This window comes from Torulaspora delbrueckii, chromosome 3 (genome assembly GCF_000243375.1).
Source record: "Torulaspora delbrueckii CBS 1146 chromosome 3, complete genome".
Classification (NCBI taxonomy): Eukaryota; Fungi; Ascomycota; class Saccharomycetes; order Saccharomycetales; family Saccharomycetaceae; genus Torulaspora; species Torulaspora delbrueckii.
This window is the reverse complement of record NC_016503.1, coordinates 345,808-366,803: the sequence shown is the minus strand read 5'-3', so window position 1 is coordinate 366,803 and position 20,996 is coordinate 345,808. Positions and strand designations below refer to the sequence as shown.

The 20,996-nt window shown below is 42.4% G+C and overlaps 14 protein-coding genes across 14 annotated transcripts; 9 read left to right on the top strand and 5 right to left on the bottom strand.

Annotated features, from left to right (window-relative positions):
- Positions 1-84: 84 nt before the first annotated feature.
- Positions 85-408, top strand: DMO2 (Dmo2p; the record flags this gene model as incomplete). The annotated part of the gene is made up of 1 exon (XM_003680264.1): positions 85-408. The coding sequence occupies one exon, from the start codon at positions 85-87 to the stop codon at positions 406-408; it is 324 nt and encodes a 107-aa protein (XP_003680312.1).
- Positions 409-463: 55 nt separating this feature from the next.
- Positions 464-1,951, bottom strand: STE7 (mitogen-activated protein kinase kinase STE7; the record flags this gene model as incomplete). The annotated part of the gene is made up of 1 exon (XM_003680263.1): positions 464-1,951. One exon carries the CDS (start codon positions 1,949-1,951, stop codon positions 464-466), a length of 1,488 nt encoding a protein of 495 aa, XP_003680311.1.
- A 653-nt stretch (positions 1,952-2,604) lies between these two features.
- Positions 2,605-4,044, top strand: DHH1 (DExD/H-box ATP-dependent RNA helicase DHH1; the record flags this gene model as incomplete). The annotated part of the gene is made up of 1 exon (XM_003680262.1): positions 2,605-4,044. The coding sequence occupies one exon, from the start codon at positions 2,605-2,607 to the stop codon at positions 4,042-4,044; it is 1,440 nt and encodes a 479-aa protein (XP_003680310.1).
- Positions 4,045-4,810: 766 nt separating this feature from the next.
- Positions 4,811-5,740, top strand: PNP1 (purine-nucleoside phosphorylase; the record flags this gene model as incomplete). Its single annotated transcript, XM_003680261.1, has 1 exon — positions 4,811-5,740. One exon carries the CDS (start codon positions 4,811-4,813, stop codon positions 5,738-5,740), a length of 930 nt encoding a protein of 309 aa, XP_003680309.1.
- A 123-nt stretch (positions 5,741-5,863) lies between these two features.
- Positions 5,864-6,748, bottom strand: SEC13 (GTPase-activating protein SEC13; the record flags this gene model as incomplete). Its single annotated transcript, XM_003680260.1, has 1 exon — positions 5,864-6,748. The coding sequence occupies one exon, from the start codon at positions 6,746-6,748 to the stop codon at positions 5,864-5,866; it is 885 nt and encodes a 294-aa protein (XP_003680308.1).
- Positions 6,749-6,952: 204 nt separating this feature from the next.
- Positions 6,953-9,382, bottom strand: HRD3 (ubiquitin ligase complex subunit HRD3; the record flags this gene model as incomplete). The annotated part of the gene is made up of 1 exon (XM_003680259.1): positions 6,953-9,382. The coding sequence occupies one exon, from the start codon at positions 9,380-9,382 to the stop codon at positions 6,953-6,955; it is 2,430 nt and encodes an 809-aa protein (XP_003680307.1).
- A 490-nt stretch (positions 9,383-9,872) lies between these two features.
- MHF2 (Mhf2p) lies at positions 9,873-10,139 on the top strand (the record flags this gene model as incomplete). Its single annotated transcript, XM_003680258.1, has 1 exon — positions 9,873-10,139. One exon carries the CDS (start codon positions 9,873-9,875, stop codon positions 10,137-10,139), a length of 267 nt encoding a protein of 88 aa, XP_003680306.1.
- An 88-nt stretch (positions 10,140-10,227) lies between these two features.
- On the bottom strand, positions 10,228-11,733 carry ENT1 (epsin; the record flags this gene model as incomplete). Its single annotated transcript, XM_003680257.1, has 1 exon — positions 10,228-11,733. One exon carries the CDS (start codon positions 11,731-11,733, stop codon positions 10,228-10,230), a length of 1,506 nt encoding a protein of 501 aa, XP_003680305.1.
- A 374-nt stretch (positions 11,734-12,107) lies between these two features.
- On the top strand, positions 12,108-14,225 carry CDC9 (DNA ligase (ATP) CDC9; the record flags this gene model as incomplete). Its single annotated transcript, XM_003680256.1, has 1 exon — positions 12,108-14,225. One exon carries the CDS (start codon positions 12,108-12,110, stop codon positions 14,223-14,225), a length of 2,118 nt encoding a protein of 705 aa, XP_003680304.1.
- Positions 14,226-14,500: 275 nt separating this feature from the next.
- HMX1 (Hmx1p) lies at positions 14,501-15,436 on the top strand (the record flags this gene model as incomplete). Its single annotated transcript, XM_003680255.1, has 1 exon — positions 14,501-15,436. The coding sequence occupies one exon, from the start codon at positions 14,501-14,503 to the stop codon at positions 15,434-15,436; it is 936 nt and encodes a 311-aa protein (XP_003680303.1).
- A 637-nt stretch (positions 15,437-16,073) lies between these two features.
- On the top strand, positions 16,074-17,351 carry MSS51 (Mss51p; the record flags this gene model as incomplete). The annotated part of the gene is made up of 1 exon (XM_003680254.1): positions 16,074-17,351. The coding sequence occupies one exon, from the start codon at positions 16,074-16,076 to the stop codon at positions 17,349-17,351; it is 1,278 nt and encodes a 425-aa protein (XP_003680302.1).
- Positions 17,352-17,491: 140 nt separating this feature from the next.
- Positions 17,492-18,067, bottom strand: CDC36 (CCR4-NOT core subunit CDC36; the record flags this gene model as incomplete). Its single annotated transcript, XM_003680253.1, has 1 exon — positions 17,492-18,067. One exon carries the CDS (start codon positions 18,065-18,067, stop codon positions 17,492-17,494), a length of 576 nt encoding a protein of 191 aa, XP_003680301.1.
- Positions 18,068-18,232: 165 nt separating this feature from the next.
- On the top strand, positions 18,233-18,874 carry FAP7 (nucleoside-triphosphatase; the record flags this gene model as incomplete). Its single annotated transcript, XM_003680252.1, has 1 exon — positions 18,233-18,874. One exon carries the CDS (start codon positions 18,233-18,235, stop codon positions 18,872-18,874), a length of 642 nt encoding a protein of 213 aa, XP_003680300.1.
- A 212-nt stretch (positions 18,875-19,086) lies between these two features.
- Positions 19,087-20,907, top strand: NRP1 (Nrp1p; the record flags this gene model as incomplete). The annotated part of the gene is made up of 1 exon (XM_003680251.1): positions 19,087-20,907. One exon carries the CDS (start codon positions 19,087-19,089, stop codon positions 20,905-20,907), a length of 1,821 nt encoding a protein of 606 aa, XP_003680299.1.
- Between the last annotated feature and the right edge of the window lie 89 nt (positions 20,908-20,996).

Here is a 20,996-nt window from a genome sequence, read left to right as displayed (position 1 = left end):
ACAATAATTGTATGTTGCGCGAAACATAAGTAAGCGATGTGATGCACATTTACAATAAAGAAGTTTATAGCGGTCAAGCAAATAATGTCCAGTAATATCGTATCTGTATTCAATCCACCACCACAACGAACTTTGAGTACTGAAGAGACCATGGACTGCGTCCCATGCCAAGTGATGGCTACAATGTTCTCAGTAGGTTTTGGTGGATACTTGGCAGCTGGTCAGCCATTTAAATATACTGATAAGGAGCGTAAGAAGGGCATTTCTTTGCAAGAGTTCGAGAAACAAAATCCAAAATGGTGGAAGAATGGAGTACGTGGATTCGGTGGTGCACTCGTCATATTCGGATTATTCAGAGGTACTGAGGGCTGGCTATGGAACAAGAATAAAGAATACAAGAAATTTTGAATTTAAATAATAAATGCAACATCAAATTTTAATAATTATCTTATTAACTAATTTCTTACCTCCTTGCAGTCGTAGCAGCTTCAGCGGCTTTCTCTAATTGTTTTTTCTCCAACTTGGCTCGTTCATTATCTTCACGTCTAATCTGTTTGTCCTCTTTTAGACAAAACTTAACTTTCTTACACCAATGCCTGAATTCCTTATCCTTTGTCCTATATTTACCAATGAAGTCATGGCATAGTAGCTCATTGATCGAGGACCTTTCGGTCTCATCCTTAACACAGCACCTATTCACAAAATCAATCATTTCCCTTGAAAAATTATATCCTCCACCAGACGGTAGTCTGGGCGATGGTTCATTGACAATTCTTTGTAAAAGATCCAAAATACCATTCGCAGTATCGTTTCGACCCCCAAGCGGGAACTCACCAGTGACCAGTTCGATGATCATTAGACCCAATGACCAAACATCTCCCTTAGTGGAATAGACGTTTCCCTGTATGCGTTCTGGTGACATATAGGTGGAGGTTCCGACAAATGTATCGGCGATGGAATTGATCAATTTCTTCGAGACACCAAAATCGCAAATCTTTACTTGACCACGACTGTTGATGAGCACGTTGGAAGGCTTAATGTCACGATGAATGATCTTGTACTTTTCGTACAGGTACGATAGACCATTGAGTACGGCGTATGAAATTTTCGAGATCACCAGACCGTTAAACCATGGTTCCTCTCTTAAGTTTTGCCTTCTTTGACAATATCGTCCGTATACCGATAAGATCTTGTCCAACGATCCACAGTTCATATACTCCATCAGGATAACAATCTCATTACTTCCCGATTGTGTATAATATGCTCCATAGAAAGAGACAATATTCTCATGCGGATGAACGCTTTTCATGATTGTCAACTCTCTGACCAGTTGATTCACCACCAGGTGGTTATTATTCTCCACTGGGATAACTTTCTTAGCCACAATCTTGGAATCCGGAACATGCAACGCCTTGATAACCGTTCCCGAGTTTCCAGATCCGATCTTACCCAATTGCACCAGATCTTGCAATTGTATTGAACTATTTATCGTCATTGGCTCTGCATTTCTTATAACACCTCCCATGGAAGCGTCTGTTTCCCCGAATTGTTTCTGCATATTATCATCCTCCATAGGCGTAAAAACCTGAGTCAAACTCGTCGACGTCGAAGGGGAAGAGTTTGTCGGGCTGCTCACTACGAAAGATTGTTGTTGCGGCGCAACAAGGTTCTCAGTACTCAAAGCTCTATCAAAAGTAACCATGGGAGCGGCAATTGACTGACTATCCAAATTAAGTTTCTTCTTCAATCCTCTTCGGAGGTACAGATTACTGGCGTCATTCTTAGGCAAACTTAAATTTAAAGATACTGAAGCCGTGGCTCCCGTAGCCATCGGTTCTAAAATCTCGGTACTCTTATTCCTCCCTTCCAGAGTCGCCAAACTCAGTTGTTTGAAATTGCGTTTTTGTAACGACTTCCCCTGGAAGACGTTAGGAACTTCAGGATTCATCATGCCAACAAGATATAACTATCCTTTAGAAACCTCTCAAAAAGTAGATTCAAAACAAGGAATTGATGAATAAGCAAACCAAACCTACCGATCAAACTCTCAATGCATTCACGTTTCCCAACCAAATAAAAAACTCCCAAAGTATAAACTTTAACAACTTCATTACTAGGACCAAGCCTTCTATTGATCAACGGTGAATATATGCATTGAGGAAAGGCCAACCACAGTTTCTTCGAGCCTAAAAAAGTAAACCTGTCCGAGGCGACCCTGGGTAAACCGGACACATAAAATATATCACATAAAATATGTCCGGTTTACCCAGGGTCGTCTCGGACATCATAGATTGTCCGGATATTCTCTGGTTTAATCGGACAGTTCGTCACCTATGATATAATATTTTAAGGCTGGGTAAGGGAGTCATTTTTTTTTAACGCTTCTTTTCGATAAAAGAAGGAGACGATTTGACGGTTTTAACAACAACAAACAACAACAAAACCAATTTTGAAAGGAGCCCTAACTGTACTAATTACTGCAATTCCAATTGTACATCTCCTCTTAACGACTACTTCTATTTTTCCACATTTTTTTCTCGAAGTTTTGTGTTATTCACGACTGAGATAATATTGTATTACGAACAACAATAAAAGTTCGAAAAAATGAGTGACGACCAATCTTGGAAAGCACAGTTGAACCTTCCCAAGAGAGATACCAGGCCTCAGACTGATGATGTGCTCAATACTAAAGGTAACTCATTCGAGGATTTCTATTTGAAAAGAGAACTTTTGATGGGTATTTTCGAAGCCGGTTTCGAAAAACCTTCGCCAATTCAAGAAGAATCTATTCCTGTGGCTATTGCTGGTAGGGATATCTTGGCTAGAGCAAAGAATGGTACCGGTAAGACTGCTGCTTTTGTGATTCCTGCGTTGGAAAAGGTTAAACCCAAATTGAACAAGATACAGGCCTTAATCATGGTCCCAACGAGAGAACTTGCATTACAAACGTCTCAGGTTGTACGTACATTGGGTAAGCATTGTGGCGTGTCATGTATGGTGACCACTGGTGGTACCAATTTGAAGGATGATATTATGAGGTTAAATGAAACTGTACATATTCTAGTGGGAACTCCCGGTAGAGTGCTTGATTTGGCTTCTAGAAAACTGGCCGATCTAAGTGAGTGTTCCCTTTTCATTATGGATGAAGCAGATAAGATGTTGTCGCGTGATTTCAAGACAATTATCGAACAAATCTTGATCTTCCTGCCTCAATCACACCAATCTTTGCTATTTAGTGCTACTTTCCCCCTAACGGTGAAGGAGTTCATGGTGAAACATTTACACAAGCCTTATGAGATTAACTTGATGGAAGAATTGACTCTTAAAGGTATAACTCAGTACTACGCTTTTGTCGAAGAGAGACAAAAATTACACTGTCTCAATACTCTGTTCTCAAAATTGCAAATCAACCAGGCCATCATCTTTTGTAACTCCACTAACCGTGTTGAATTACTGGCCAAGAAGATTACAGATCTAGGTTACTCTTGTTATTACTCACACGCCAGAATGAGACAGCAGGAAAGAAACAGAGTGTTCCACGAATTTCGTCAAGGTAAAGTTCGTACTTTGGTGTGTTCTGATCTACTGACTCGTGGTATCGATATTCAGGCAGTCAACGTGGTTATAAATTTTGATTTCCCAAAGACCGCAGAGACCTATCTACATAGAATCGGTAGATCTGGTAGATTTGGTCATTTGGGTTTAGCGATTAACTTGATCAACTGGAATGACCGTTTCAACCTTTACAAGATCGAGCAGGAACTTGGTACCGAGATTGCAGCTATCCCAGCAACCATTGACAAATCTCTGTATGTGGCAGATGACGCGTCTGCTGTACCAGTTCCATTTCCAATACAGCAACAGCATCAGCAATCGCAGCAGCAGGTACATCAACAGCAATACATGCCACCACAACAGCAGCAGCAAGCGATGCCTCCACAACATGGGTATCCTATGCAGGGAATTCCCCAGCAAGGCATCCCTCCTCAGGGTATACCTCCCCCTCAAATGCAAGCACATTTCGCTGCTCAGCCTCAGTATTGATGTTGTGCGACTTTGAGCTCCCGTTTTTTTTTTCTCACCTTCTGTTATCCATTTTCCCTCTGCACTGATATCATGTTTGCAGACTGATAATGCCTAAAGCCTTGTGCTTCATTTCATTATCATGCCTGTTTTCCGATGTACAATATTTCAAAACATTTTGATGTTCAAGTTTCGTCCTTTTCTTTACTTGATGCCTGATACCCCTGCAAAGTAAAAAATGTTGAAAACAGCGGATCAATTTTTCTGCGTTCAATTGAAATTCACCATCCCTCCATCTTCAACAAACTCAAACCCTTTATCTCTGGTCAACAGAATTCTCAATTGACTTCTTTCATTGAAATCATGTTCACCAGATATCATCCTTATTTTTTTTTTTTTGGTTTTTTTTTTAAGAAAGTATAGTGGTAATTCTTATGGATATATCACCTTATGAGATGCTGCATTGCTTGGAATTAACCACTTCGAAATTAAATATGCTTGCAGCATTCCCAGGTATTTTTTTTGTAAATTTTTTTTTTTTTTTTGGTTATTGGTGTCGAAGTAGAAGCCTATATATCAACTATAGATAATGAATTAACCTTCTAGCGGTTAACTTTTAGACGCCGCGATATCAACATTCACTAGTTCTTGTCTTTTGTCTTTTAATAATATGTTCGATCTTGTCGTTTGTTCGCGTTAGATTAATTTAGGCGGTTACAAGTGTTATCTCGAGAATCGAGAATAATGACTTCAAAGATCGAGTGTAAACAAAACAATACGAGGCTCAATGAGCAGCTTCAATATCGATGAACAACGTCAACTGATTCATAGTGCTACAGATTACCTCAAAAGTAGACTAAATGCTCATTTTAAGGATTTTGGAGAGTTTGCTCCAAGAACTTTAATCATTTGTGGTTCAGGTCTTGGTGGAATCACTACAAGATTAACCACATCGAATCCAGAGCCTTTGGCAATTACTTATGGAGAGATCCCAGGTTTCAAGAAAAGTACTGTGGAAGGACATACCGGTACATTGATCTTCGGTCTCATGAAGGGTTCGCCAGTGGTTCTAATGAATGGTCGTCTTCACAGTTACGAAGGTCACAGTATGCATGATGCAACTTTTCCAATCAGAGTTTTGAACCACATGGGGGATGTCAAGACTTTGATAGTAACTAATGCAGCTGGTGGATTGAATCCCGCTTACAACTCCGCCGAGCTTATGTGCATTTACGATCACATCAATCTCCCAGGTTTCTCAGGTCTACATCCGTTAAAGGGCCCCAATTTTGATGAAGTTGGTCCTCGCTTCTTGCCAATGAGTGATGCCTATGACTTAGAATTGAGGAAACTTCTATTCAAGAAAAAAGAGGAACTTAAGATCGAAAGACCACTTCACGAAGGTACTTACGTGTTCGTATCAGGTCCCACTTTTGAAACAAGGGCCGAAAGCCGTATGCTCAGATCCATCGGAGGTGATGCCGTTGGAATGAGTACTGTTCCAGAGGTCATCATTGCCAGACACAGTGGTTGGAGAGTTTTAGCTTTAAGTTTGGTTACCAATAACTGCGTTATGGATAAGCCACCAAGTGTGCATGATGAACACCCCAAGTCAATGGATGAAGGTATCGCCTCCCATGAAGAAGTCTTGGAAAACGGTAAGAAGGCATCTCTAGATGTCGAACGACTAATCGAAAACGTGGTAACAGAATTGTAAAGGAGACTTTTATACCCTAGTTTCCTCGATATTTTATTACGTCTAATGTACTTCTACATACAAGGCTTAGCGTATAATCGCAATCGATATTTCCTAGACATGGCTATCCCGTAGCGGTACTCATTATTCTTGAACTTCACCGGCTGGCTCCCACTTACCTTGCAAATCTTCCTTCCACAGCGTTATTTTGTTATCACCTCCAGAGAGAGCCAGGATGTTACCAGACAGAGACCAGCTAGCTCTCCACAACACGTCCGGAAACTTTTCCTGTTGAAGCAAGCTCTTCTTCCATGGACCACCATCATGCTCCTGTGACCAGATGATACAAGTACGGTCCTGAGAGACAGAGGCTATATAAGAGCGCAGTAAAACAGAAGGGGACCATGCAACATCTCTTACCCAGTCGGAATGACCTTCTAATGTATCTTCTAGGACGTAGCTTTGAGCGTCGTGATTGTATTTCCAGATCTTTACCAAGTTATCGGCACCACCAGTGACAAACCGGCGTAGCTGTTGAGCACCAGGACCCTCTTGGATAGTAGAAGGTGCCCAACTTGCTGCATTGACACCAATTGCATGCGCATCGATCACTAAAGGAGCAATAGTACCATTTTCCTTGAATTCCACGACGGAAACTTTCCCATCAGACGAAGCAGCCAAGAGTAACGCACCATACTCATGAGGGGCCCATTGTACTGAGTTCACAGAAGCTGAATGCACAGCGTGAACTGCAATTTGTGCCCATCTGCCATTTTCCTCTTTCCAGATCAACACTTTTCCGTCGTACGAACAAGAAGCCAAAATTGTACCAAATTTTGGATGCGCCCAATCTACTCTCCAAACTGGACCTTCATGACCAGTCAAAGTCTCTACCAACTTGTGATTTTCACCTTCAACTTCGAATATCTTGATTGTTTTGTCCGAAGAACAAGTGGCCAAACGCTTGCCGTAATAATCTAAAATCGCGTCATGAATCAAATTATTGTGAGCGTTAGCTATCGTTGGCATCTTCTAACTCTCGCACTAAGCTCAATGGGGTCTCTTAAAGGAAAAATCTCGCTTCGATGTACTTCTTAGCTACCGTGTCTCGAGGTTTATAGTCTGCATTTATTCAATCTTCTTTAACTTTGTTGAAAGCGGGTAACTTAGGCCTGTTCAACAGTTATAATGACATACTACAAAGATTCTATGATAATGGGGCCTGGGATGCCGCTAGATGGCGAATACTTGGATGTCGAAGTTACCTCGGGGTCTCTGTCCATTTATCTGAATTCTCATACCATTGTTGCGGACGTTCCAACCTCTACGGGCGGCCAAAGTTCTGATGACCAAACTGAAGAGAAAGATGAAAAGTACGAAGCCAATGGTCATCAAGTCCTCTAATTGGAGCCCGAAGGATTCCAGGGTGTCCCATATGCTGTCGTCATCTGATTCTTGCTGTTGCTGTTGCTGCTGCTGCTGCTCTTGGGCCGCTGTGGTACGACTTTCTCTGGATGATTCAGAATCTCGAGGAAGACCAGAATTCTCTCGTCCAGCTTTCTTGAAGCTGCTAGTCAATTTGGAAAACCAGGATTCAGCCATACTGCTAGTCCTGTCGTCTTCTTCAATTGTCCCATATTTCAATCTACCTCCCGTGAGCCATGTAAGCCATGACTTGAGTCTAAGTTTTAAGACACTAAGTTTTACTGATAAATAGTGCTTGGGATTGTGCTCGAGTACTTGATCGTAGTACCTCTTGGCCAGGTGAAAATCAACGTCAGTTCCTAGGCCGTGCTCATACATGTATCCTAGGTTCCATATCGCTTGGGGAGAGAACTTTAGTGATGCGCTCTGATACATGCTCATTGCCTTGGTGTGATTTCCCATGTCGTAAAAGATATTACCAGCTACGACACCTGCATCAACGTTGTCTTGTTTGAATGCACGGATATAGTATGAAATAGCCATGAGTTTTCTTTCAGGGATGGTTCTGGGTGGGTCTTCAAAGTTGAACGGTAGCTGGTACAAAATGTAAGCAGCCGAGACCTGTGCGGCTTCAAAACCTTGTTCTGCTGCTTGAGCATAAGCCCATAGAGCTACTTCGGCGTTACCTCGTAAAAGTTCACCATATGCAATTTTCAGTTGAGGTGCCATGATTACTTCATTTTCTTCCACAAACCTCTTCAGGAGGTAGGTAGTGTCTTCACAGCTGTAACGATTATTGATACTCTGCTCGGTCATCACAGCAAACTCATAAACAGATGGGGAGTGCCCCCGTAGGTAAGCCGTCTGCATAAGTGCAAATGGATCCCCCAAGTGCAAGGTAGGATATTTTTTACTCAACTTTGACAATTGAAACTCAACTGTTCCATCATTACTTTGAGAAGAGCCCATTCTCTTATAGTATCGTATGGCTTCTGTCTCGTTCCCATAAACATACTGATTTATGAGTCCCAAATCAATGTTCGACCTGCATCTTACACTACTGCTTTTTCCGATAACCTCGATAGACCTCTTTAAGTATTTTTCAGCTAGTGCAATGTTTTGTGATTCTTGAGCTTCACCAGTGAAATAAATATGACCAAGTAGGTCTAAACACCGGGCATAGAAGAATCTCTGTAAGTTATCCATGTATGGTACTTGAGAATCGTAAGCGGTGAAAGTAACCTCCAACAGGCGCCTAGCTGCATCACAGTTCCTATTCTTTGTGTATGTTCCCCTGTACTCGTCCCAAGCCGTGTAGTATATGTCAACTAGCCTGTCGTCGCTTTCATCATCGTCATTTGCAAAAGCTGCTCCATTGGAACCGGACCCAAAGTTCAAGATGATTTGGCCGCCATTCATTCGCGTAAGAAAAGAAGATGTTATATCTGGTCTAGCTGATGCCATTCTCTTTGTTGATAAGGTCATCAAAGATATTCCCTTCCCTAATAAGCCATCAGAAAAGTCTGGTATTCTTACATCAAAGCTCTCAACATAAGGGAAGTATACGTTCCATTCTTCATCCGTGAAAGATTCCCGAATCTCATCTGCAATTTCCCTATAAAGCAGTAAAGCCCTGTTACAATCTCGCGGGACATTGCTTCCTGTGTAGTACTTGTAAGCAAGCGCATTCTTAGCTCGTATGTCACCTAATGAAGCCGCCCTTTGATAGCACAGTACCGCTTTAAGTGGTTCAACGGGAATCTCCCCAAAAAGACCAGTAGAGTGCATCACTGCAAGATCGAAAAGAATAGAACTATTTGTCCATCTCGTGAGATTGTTAAATTTATCGGCGTATTTGAACGCTAGTGTCTTGTTATGAGGGAAATCGTAATCACCCCATAAATGCAATTGAGCCAGGGCATAAGTTGCCTCTGCGTTATCATACTCATTACTAGATTCTACTAGTAGATTGTACACAGTCCTTTGCCATTCAGTGGACTTCTCATTCCAAAATAAGACATAACGTCGTTCTTCTTCCTCCTGATAGTAGTCCATTGGTATGTAAAGAGCAGCATCTCGATGTTCCCAATGACTTCCCTCACCTTTGATTGATTCCCCGATAGGGTCTGTTCTTTTAACGGCCTGCCGTAACATCTCCTTGGCCTGATCCCATGGATCTGTAGCACTGGCCAAGTGGACCAGTGCTAGCCCTATCGATAACACCCTGGTAATTCTCATCACGTATGGTTGTTAATTACGATACCATCCAATTACTAGATGATTGCTAAATGATTGCAATTTTGGCTTTATAGGTGTTAACTTAAATTGATGAGCTGTTAACTTTTCAACAAACTCGCTCAGCACTTTATGAATCACTAGAAAAGATGAGGAACAATGCAATATATGAGCTTGTTTGTTTGCTAGAAATGTGTTGCAAAAGGCTCTTGTACCTTAGTAATATAGTCAAGTCTTTGGAAGTTTTAATTCTCGCCTCGACTGTTATCACTTAACGGTTTGTCCTGCTAACTTAAGGCCAAAATTCAACAGTATAAATTACGTGGAAGAGTAGACTACTTGAACCTCAAACGCGAGCAACGAGAGATCATAATTTATTCAATCGGATGTTATATAGCCATCTAATCTCTTTCATTCTTTCATGCAAACGCGAGTTGAATTATTTATTGTAAGCCATAAGATCAACGTTGGAAGTGAATGAAATCGGTGAACTATGGTTGATAAAATCCCAAAGGAAACTATCGCTCGTACGTTCCAAGTGGGGGCCTTTGAGAATGAAAGTACCAATATAACAGACGAAACCGTCGGGATGATGCAGAAGTATATGGAAGTGTTTGTACGTGAAGCTGTATTGAGATCATCTGCCAATAAGGAACAGATCAAGGTGGAGCATTCTGGTGCTCAGAGGAATAGTAATGAAATTGTACTTACGCATGAAGACCTCGAAAACATAACTGGTTTATTACTGTTGGATATGTAATTTAATCCTTTGTATAAATAAACACATGTATATCTCATTGATAATTATACTACAATGCCAACCTGGGTTGGGGTGGGTGAGTTGTTTTTCACAAGTCAATCAAACTGACTCCTTGATCGGCCGTTTGGTGCTGTTGTGCTTGATTTTGTTGTGATGGTTGGTTTCCGAATCCATAACCAGTGTGAGCTGGGACTATGTTAGAACTAGGTATACCAGTGTATTGGCTTTGCAAAAAAGGATTCTTTTTTGGTTCGCCTGTCACTTGTCTATAACCAGTACCTTGAGAATTAATAAAAGTTCCAGTCTTCGTATGTTGAGCTGGGATACGGGCATCACCTGTGTTACCAAAAGTATCAATACCCGTGCCTGTAGCAAGCAATTTGTTTAATTCTCCATATTTCTCGGTCATCGCTAAGTCTCCTGTTCTTACTGGTTTCAGTGCCTGTTGTGGTTGTTGAGGTAGAGGGGCCTGCTTCTGTGGTTGAGCCTGAGGTTGAGGCTTAGGAGGAGATTGCGCTTGTGTTGAAGTGAAATTGGGAACAGGGCTGCTTTGAGCAGGACGGGCCTGTTGTAATTGCAGATTGTTTAGCGCAAATGGGTTGTTAGAGCCTGTGGCCATGGGTTGCTGATAATACCCGCTAGCTTGTTGTTGCTGATACCACTGGTTTTGTTGTAGTGCCGCCTGTTGTTGAGCCAAAGCTTGCTGCTCAGCTAATGCCTGCTGTTGAGCCAAAGCCTCCTGCTGCATTGCCCAGTACTGTTGCTCTGCCAACCTTTGTTGTTCCTGTTGTTGTGCCAAAAGCTCCTGCTCTCTTTGTTGCTGGGCCAATAGATCCTGTTGTTGTTGATACTGGAAGTATTCCTCTGGGGAGATTGGATTCCCAAAAATATCGTAGTACTGTGATGGTTGCTGTTGTGTTTGTTGTTGTTGCAATTTCTGCATCTCCTGCAATCTCTTCAACTCTTCCTCTTCTTTACTCAACTGCAAGGCAGCTTGCAAATCGTCATCTTCACTGCCCAGCATCTTTCTACGCCTTTCATCCTCCTCTGCAGTCAGTCTACTCTCATCCAAAGCTCTTTGGAGGTCATCATCAAACCCATCCTGTTCACCAGTAGTTCTTCTCCTTCTTCTTGTCCCATTTTTCCTTCCCTTTCTATTCATCTCTCTCTCCTCTCTCAATCTCTCGTCATCGCTCAACAGGTTAGTCAACTCTTTAGCCTTCACCCTGATGATCTGACCCTGATCCACACCTCCATCGTCATCGTTCCTAAATTCCATGAGTGTTTTAATAACATACAAATTCTCACGACACCATAGAACACAGTTTTCACTCCCAAACCGCACCAAATAGTCTAATACAGTCAGTGACTTGGCAATATGTCTCCAGTATTTTCCCTTATCGTTCAACCTCTTATCAATCATATCCATAATTTCGAAGAATTCTACGCTATCGTAAGTTTTTTCAGCTAACTCATCCAGCTCATCCACACTGGGACCTTCGGATTCGTTCGCAGTAGCGTTACGAACCAGCACCTGAGCCGAAGAATATCCTTTTACCACATTCTTCGCAGACCGCACAAACTGTTTCGACATCCTCCCGCTACTATAATCGATGCTAGACCTCTCGGTGACTCCTTAGCTGACCTTGAAGTACCATTATCATAGTTAATGCCCCTTTTACAAAATTCACTTCTTTCATACTACAGTGCGCAGCCAGGAAGGTCTCACGTGACTTTTCAACGTAATAAGCTCTTTAAAGCCTAACTTGGCTATTACTACGATATCTGATGCTCTTAAAGGCCTCCTGGAGATCAATTGAGTAGGAAAGGACGCCTTGTGTGGTATTTTGTATGCTTGTTCGCTCGTTAGCGATACGCGATGGGCTGCGATGTGATTCGGTTTGACCGTTTAAATGTTAGTTGAAGTGGTGAAGAGGGATCATTAGAAACTTGGCCTGATATTATTTCATGTTTCGAGTGGTTGGCAGACCATTAGTGGAACTATTGATCAACAAGGGAATGTCTTCGGGCAAGAAACAGGCCACTTTGGCTCGATTTTTCAGTGCAGTGCAGAAGGATGATACAAAGGAGAAAGTAAATGGTGATGTGAAGATCATTGAGTCCAGAGATAATCAGGATGAGCCCGTTACGAAGAAGTTCAAGTCATCTTCACCTGTCAAGTTGCAGACGTCATCTTTGTCGCCCGTGAAGTCGGCCGGTGTTGAGTCTGGAGATAAACCAGTCTCTCCCGATCTTTATTACTCAAAGGTACCTTACTCGGACGTTTGCAATGTGTTCCAGGAGATTGAGGGCACGTCTTCGAGACTCTCAATTATTAAGATCTGCTCAGAATTTTTCAGTCGCATCATGAAGGATAACCCACAGAACTTGATCCCAACGACCTACTTGTTCATCAACCGATTGGGTCCCGATTATGAGCCAGGACTGGAACTGGGACTGGGAGAAGGTCTGTTGATGAAGACTATCAGTGAAGCTTGTGGCAAATCCCTCGTGCAGGTTAAAAATCGGTATAGAGAGATGGGTGACTTGGGTCAAATCGCGCTTGAAGCAAGAAACGTTCAACCTACGATGTTTAAGCCCAAGCCGTTGACTGTGGGTGAAGTGTTCGAAAATTTAAGAGCAATTGCCCATTCACAAGGGAAGGATTCGCAGACTAGAAAGATTAAGCTGATCAAGAGAATGCTCACCGCGTGTGAAGGTGTCGAAGCCAAGTTTCTGATAAGATCTCTAGAGTCGAAATTGAGAATTGGTTTAGCCGAGAAAACAGTATTGATCTCACTCTCGAAAGCTTTGCTGACCAACGAGGGTGAAACTGGTAAGGAGCCATCGATGGAACTTGTTGAACAGGCAGAGGCAAAGATTAGGGACGCATTTTGTCAAGTGCCAAACTATGAGATTGTTATCAACGCATGTCTAGATTACGGAATAATGGAGTTGGACAAGCATTGCCGATTGAGGCCCGGTATTCCCTTGAAACCGATGCTTGCCAAGCCAACTAAGTCTATCACCGAAGTACTTGACAGATTCCAGGGCCAAACCTTTACATCAGAGTACAAATATGATGGTGAAAGAGCGCAAGTACATCTACTTGAAGATGGAACAATGAGAATTTACTCACGTAATGGTGAAAACATGACTGAAAGGTACCCCGAAATCAGTATCAGAGATTTCGTCGCAGACCTTGAGCACACAAAGACATTGATTTTGGATTGTGAAGCAGTAGCCTGGGACAAGGTACAACAAAAGATCCTACCATTCCAAGTCCTCAGTACAAGAAAGCGTAAGGATGTTGAAGCCAAGGATGTCAAAGTCAGAGTGTGTCTCTTTGCATTCGATATCATATGTCACAATGGTGAAAGACAGATCAACAAGTCTCTAAGAGAGAGAAGAGAATTACTAGCGCAAGTGACTAAACCAGTTGCTGGCGAATTTCAATACGCTGTTGAGTTGACCACCTCTTCGGTGGAAGAACTACAAAAATTTCTCGACCAATCAGTCAAGGACTCTTGCGAAGGTCTCATGGTCAAGATGCTCGACGGTCCAGAGTCCCACTACGAACCCAGCAAACGATCTCGTAATTGGCTAAAGCTAAAGAAAGACTACCTCGACGGAGTAGGCGACTCACTCGATTTGTGTGTCCTAGGAGCCTACTACGGCCGTGGTAAGCGTACAGGTACCTACGGTGGGTTTTTACTTGGCTGCTACAACCAAGATTCCGGTGAATTCGAAACCTGCTGTAAAATCGGTACAGGTTTCTCCGACGAAATGCTCCAGCAACTCTACGAAAGGTTCAGCAAAACTACGCTCGACGGACCCAAAGCTACCTACGTCTTCGACAGCAGTGCAGAACCAGACGTGTGGTTCGAGCCCACTACTCTGTTCGAAGTGCTCACAGCTGATCTCTCACTATCCCCCGTCTATAAGGCAGGTGCTTCCACTTACGATAAAGGAGTGTCTCTACGCTTCCCGAGGTTCGTTCGTCTGAGAGATGACAAGTCTGTCGAAGATGCCACTTCCTCTGCCCAGATTGTCGAGCTGTACCAGGATCAGAGCCATGTTGCTTAAATATAACCGATGTCTCCGTCGCATGACTTGCCAGGAGTTATCGGGACCGTGTCATGCATGTTCAGCCTCACCATGTTGAATGCACCCTCAACACCTCGAATGCTCGAGGAAAGTAGGTCTGAATCACAGACTAATGAGCCATTGAGGGTGCAACGGGGCGCAATTGTATTGAGGGAATCTATTTGTATATAAGTTGAGTGGTTGAAGCTAGATAAACGTTTATTCATTCGCTTCTCAGATCCAGTGGAAAAAAAAACCACAAAAATCAAGAGAATATGACTAGTGTTGCCAAGACTATTCCGGCACCTACGGATGTGGGTGCTTTGGCCAATAGAATCAATTTCCATACAAGAGATGCTCATAATAAGGTCAACGCTTATATGAGTGTCCGGCTTGCTTTCGCTTTAAAACATGGGTTCATTTACAGACAAGGTATACTGGCCTTTTACCACATCTTTGATGCTGTCGAACAAGAGTTGGACCGTTTGTTGAACGATCCGCAGAACGATGAGGAGAGACAGATGCAACATGTGTTGAGGCAATTTTGGTTGGAAGAGTTTCGCAGAACTAATAGGATATTCAAGGATTTGGAAGTTCTTTACTCGCCTGAGTATAGTGATTCGGAGTCTTTGAGAAACTTTGTCGAACACCAGCCGTTAGCACCTCAGTTGCAGAGTTTTGTGGATTCTATTCATAGCACTGTGCAGCAGGATTCATGCACGATTCTAGCGTACTGTCACGTCCTGTATTTGGCTTTGTTTGCTGGTGGTAAAGTTATGCGTTCAAATCTGTACAGACACACCGGATTGTTTCCAAAGTTCGAGTACCTCACGCCGAAGGAGCTTGTTATCAGAGGTACCAATTTCTTCACGTTCAGTGACGAAGGTTCTGATGCAGAGAACAAATTGAGATGGAAGTACAAAGAGGGCTATGAGCTGGCTACACGTCAGGAACTTTCTGAGTCGCAAAAGACTAGAATCCTTCAGGTATCGAGCCAGATCTTTGACTGGAACATGGACGTCATCGGGGAGATCGGTGAAATGAATAGGAATGAACTGATGAGTAAATTCAGTTTCAAGCTCCTAACGTATCTGTCTGAGGAATGGAAGTACAGTACAATCCTGTCGAAACGGTCTAAGGACTCGATCATCGTGATGGCGATCTTAATTCAATTCTTGGTCGCCTACATTGTGCTACGTAAATTCATCTGAGCCGGCCTCATCTCACAACGCTATGCATAATAATACTTACCACGTATAAAACATATATACAAGAACTCTTTTATTCACCTACCTTGGGATAATTTTCTCTTCTCAGCTTGTTCCCGCTTTCTTCTCTTTCTCAATTTGTGCTTCTTCATCTTCTTCTTCCGTTTCCTCATCACAGAGTCCAATTCCATTGTAATTTGCGACCCAGATCCAACCACAGGCTCCTGCTGTTTCACGTTGGTCCACATACTAGGTGGCGTCAGACTAGCACTCATCAAGGAGGCTGGCGACTGTACCATCGTCTTCAACAACCCGCTTTCTACGGGGATAAAACGTCCAAAACTCGTTGGACTTCTCGCCGTCGCTGTACATAGCTGTCTCACAGTGCGAAGAAACATCCTAGCCACCAACAGAGCCTCTTAGGAGCTGTTCCAATTAGGTTTCAATTGGTGAAGCTGTAGCTTTAAATCTTGAAAGAGAAGGTTGAAAAAATCGCCTCGTTCGTTACGGGTTGAAATATTTTATTAATTAGAAATTTACAAGCCTAAGAGAGAGCTTGAAAGGTCTAGGATAAACGGTATTTTGGTGAGTAGAATATCTATTTAAACGTCCTTACCAAGAAAGATTTGTGTTGTGGGTGATGATGCTCTCAGCAACTAGTCGTTTTCCGTCTTTGAGGGCTCAACGATGCGGTAAAGTGTTCAACCAGAGACGGTTTATCATTGGATTTGTTAGAAACGCTCTTGGGTTAGACCCTCCTCCTTCTCCAGATGATCCAACTCCAGAGAACAGGTTTCATCCATGGGATCAGTCCCCTGTGGGAGATTTGAGAGAACGTGCGGCAAGGATAAGGACTCTGGCTCGTTGTCCCGTTACTGGCAAAGAGATTAATTATACTTGTCCCTTGTCAGGTATTCCAACCCATCACTCTCGCGAAGCCTGGGAACAAGATAAGCAGTATCATCAGTCGAAGAAGTATGAAATTTTGAAGAAAGTTAACATTTACGAGCACGATTTGAGAAGTGGTAGACCATTTCCTGAGTTTGATTTTCCGCAGGGTCAGGATTTTGATCGTACAGTGAATATGACCAACTGGGATTTATTCTTTTACACACGTCAGTTTTATTCGATGGACACAGAGTTTCAATTGGCAGCAGTGACTAAGATGTTGAGTTATCCGATCTCGATCGCTTCAGTACTACACCAATTCTCACCATACTCATTGAACCCTAAGGGACCTGTTACATTGGAAGGTTTGAAATCTTTGGCTGCCCTGCGTTACACTTTGTACCCACTGGAGAATAAGACAATATCTTCTACTAAGGATCGTCCTATGAGAATCTTTATTTTGGGAGCTCGTGCAGAGGCTCAGTTACCTGGGCACGTTTGGAAACAGTTGCAGTACTTGTTCCCCGAACAAATGTTCGAACTTCACTTTGTCGGTCCCGAGTGTCTACTTAACAAGGAAAAACACCAATATGTTACATCCTCTACGCCCGTGGTCAAGAGAGTCGACGAAACTATATCGTTCGTTTACCACACAGATTTTTTTCATGTTTTGCATGAAGCTCAGGATTTTTTCCCTTACGATCCATACTTGGATGTCTTCTTCTGCTTCCACCCTGGTTTTGGCGCACCAGAGACTTCTGCATCGTGGTTGAATGAAACTATGAAGGGTTTGCTTGAGACCAAGTGTGCCATCTTTACCACAGGGTTTAATAAGGCCGATTTGCTTCGTGATGTTGATGCAGTCAAAGACAAATACGGGAAGGAGGTTGACGTTCTGATGGAACCTGTCAAGAACGTCTTTGGAAGTACCAAATGGGAACTTAATGACATGAACCCGCAGGAAGTGTACCAATTCAATATGTATATAGCGGGTTTCAGAGGTAAGAGGTACCATGCCATCGAAGTATGACTTTGATCGGACATTTTCTGTAAATATTTCAGTTCACCTCATTCCTATCTTTTGTAAGACGTATAGAAATAAAGTATATGTATCTGGTAATGCAATTATATTATTTCCGCTAATTATAAATACAGTGGGGTGAATTCGTTTTACATAATGGCATTGTAAAAGAGTAAGAACTCTCTCTGACATTTCTCCCATCTTTGCGGATCAAAGAATACATACGAGCCTCGTTCGCTTAGGCCATCGGAAGAAACCACAGGTTCCATCTTTGGATCTTTTGTTAGCCATGCCTTCAAAGTTTTGTGATAACGCCAATTACGTTTCCTTAGCTCCAGATACGTCAGTTCCTGAATGACAGTACCAGGGTGCTTGTAAAAAAGGTAGAATAACGTCTCGTCTTGGAAAAGGGCCACTCGCTGTTGATCATGCTGTACTGAATTGAAACATGGTGGTGTAGTCTGTGATTGTAATACCTGTGGTATATTGGTAAAGGAATCAGGTATAAAGAATTTTGGTTCCACTTCACTTCTAGATGTCTCGGCCCACGGTGACTGAAACGTATCCAACACTCTGTGCCTCTTTGAATCCCTAGGTATTCCAAGTGAATGCAGCATCGATGATAGGTCTGCCCCCAGCGTGATCGAATGGTCATAAAGACTAGCTGTTTCGCGTTCTTCCTGCTTGATTAGAGGGACTAAAGCCTTCAATCCAAACTTCTCCATGATGATTTCTTATTCAGAGGGCTCTAGTTATGCTGATTATCGACTTTACCTTTGGTTTCACAGGTTATGTTAAAGCTTCAAGCAGTGGTTTTTCGTTCTATTCGCTAATAAATTGAAAACTTCGAATAATTCATCAAACTGAATAATTTTACTAGAAACAAACAGATGGAACCTCGCAGATTCAAGCCCAATTTATTGATCACTGGTACTCCAGGTTGTGGAAAGTCCACTACCTGTGAGCTTTTGCAACGTAGGCTGCCTGATTACAAGTACTACAACATTTCGGACTTTGCTAAAGAACATGACTGTCATGACGGTTACGATGAGGCTCGTAAGTCGTATATTGTGGACGAGGATAAGCTATTGGACGAATTGGAGCCCTTGCTTCGTGAAGGTGCGGCTATAGTAGATTGGCATGTTAATGATGTATTTCCAGAAAGACTCATCGATCTGGTCGTTGTATTAAGATGTGACAATACCATACTGTACGATAGGTTAAAAAGTCGAGATTATCACGATGCTAAGATCCAGGAAAACCTTGATGCAGAGATCATGGGGGTGGTGTTGCAAGACGCTACAGATTCCTATGAACAAGAGATAGTAGTCGAATTGCAAAGTGACAGTACGGAGCAAATGGAGGCCAATGTCGACCGTATAGTCTCATGGGAGAAATTATGGTTGAAACAGCATAAAGATGGTCAAACTAACGAACTGTTAGAGCGGACAAAGGGAGACAGCGAAGAAGACAACGAGAGCGAGCAGTCAAGCGAAGAAAAAAGCCCGTCTGATGAGGAAGATACCCAATGAGCTGTTCAATGGGTTCTTGCAGCTTACTTTAGGTAGTTTCATCTAAACCATGAGTTTAGTAGTCTTATAGAAAATTTTTCAACTGGCAATAAGCGATTTACGTAGAAAAATTCACCTTGTCGAAGTTAAAGAAGAGCACATCTCAACCGAGCTACTCATTCTAGCTGTTCTCTTTCTAATTGCCAACTAATTGTGCCATTTTGGAGTGAATAATGCATTATGTGGTGCTAGAGGTGGAAGCAACGCATCGAATTGAAGCTCCGAAGGATCATGGACGTGTTAACAAACTGTCCTACCAATTCATCGATGCGGAATCTATGAAGGCATATTATGCAGATGATCAAATTCCACTAATTAGCCTGGATCAACAGGGCTCTATTTCATTTCAGGAATCTATTGCCAAATTTGACAGAGATGTGATGTCGATTGTGGGTGAGGATGAGTTCGTTCTTTGTTCTTTATACTCTACTTGGCATATTCGCGTTACTATACCTCGCCAGGCTCGTGATGAAGGTTTCTTACTTCCTTCATATCTACAGCATCCAAGGGTTTTCGATTTGTGGAAAGAATACGATAGATGGTGTGCTAATCATCCCGAAGTACTGACCTTGAGGAAGAGTTGTCGCACAGGTATCAAGAGAGTGAAGGACCAAACTGAGATCTTGAAAGTCTTGGAGATGTCAACAGAAGAGATCACAGAAAAGCCTGTTCTGGGTTACACTGTCGATATTCTCTTGCAATTGTGCGAAAGATGTACGACCAAGGAGGATATCTCTGATGTCTTGAGTCGTCCATATGATTCGCACTTGGATATTCGTAATTTTCTGCAAGAGCAATCAAAAGTTTTGTATTTGAACAATTTGCCACCAGATACTACTCAAAGTGAGCTCGAATCCTGGTTTACTCAATTTGGTGCAAGACCGGTAGGTTTTTGGACAGTCAAAAATATCGTGGAGGAAACTGCAAACATTAATAATAAATGGAGCATGAACAACAGTCCGTATGTCGAAGAGCAAGACAGTATATCTGGGTTTGTTGTTTTTCAAACACATGAAGAAGCGACCGAAGTATTGGTACTCAATGGACGTTCAATCTTGTCAAATATGGCAAATACAAAACAACCTAGAGTAGTGGAACATATCGTGGAAATACAGCCCTCGTCGACAAGGGTTCTCGACAGGGCTCAAGAGATTTTATCACCGTTCCCTCAAAGTAAGAATAAACCTAGACCTGGGGACTGGAATTGTCCCTCTTGTGGGTTTTCCAACTTTCAAAGACGTACTGCTTGCTTCAGGTGCTCGTTCCCAGCTGCCTCAGCTGTGCAAGTTAACAACAAGCAATACATGAATTACAATGGCAACATAAACAGCACGAATCAAGGTGGCAACATCTATATCACCAAAGTAGGTGGAAGTCCGACCCAATCTCATTATCAGATCAATACACAATTGCCACAGACACAAGCTGTGAGAACAAATGCGAATTACAACGATCAAAATTCCTTGAAGCATAGTAATTCTGCTTACCGTTTCAACGGCAACAACGGGGGCAATAGCCCTATCATGAATTACAGCAACAACAGATTTAATGGCCAACAAGTCAATAATTCCAATGTTAATAACGGTGGCTCTAACGTTCCCTTCAGAGCTGGAGATTGGAAATGTCCAACCTGTACATATCACAACTTTGCGAAGAACCTGGTATGTTTACGTTGCGGAGCAGCCAAGGTCAGTATCTCAGATTCTAATAATGATGACAACAGCGTAGCAAGGTCGATCAGCAACGGTAATAACAATAATAATAACAATAATAACGGTAATAACGGTAGCATTTACAACAGATATGGTAATGGGAGTCTCGGTAACTTGGTTTCTACTGCATCATCTACTGCATCTAGCGCTGCAACACATGATTTAGGCAGTAACAAGAGGGGAAATGGGTATTTCACAAAGCGTGTCGGTAATTTGAACGAGAATGAGCTCGGTATAACTTTGAATACTAGGAGTTCATCGGAACCCAAGTGGCAAAAGTAGGTGAGTTTATTTGGTTTGTAAACATTGTATAATTGAGATAGAGAGCGTATAAAAATTTGTAGTAGGCCTCCATGAAGAGGTCTGATAAA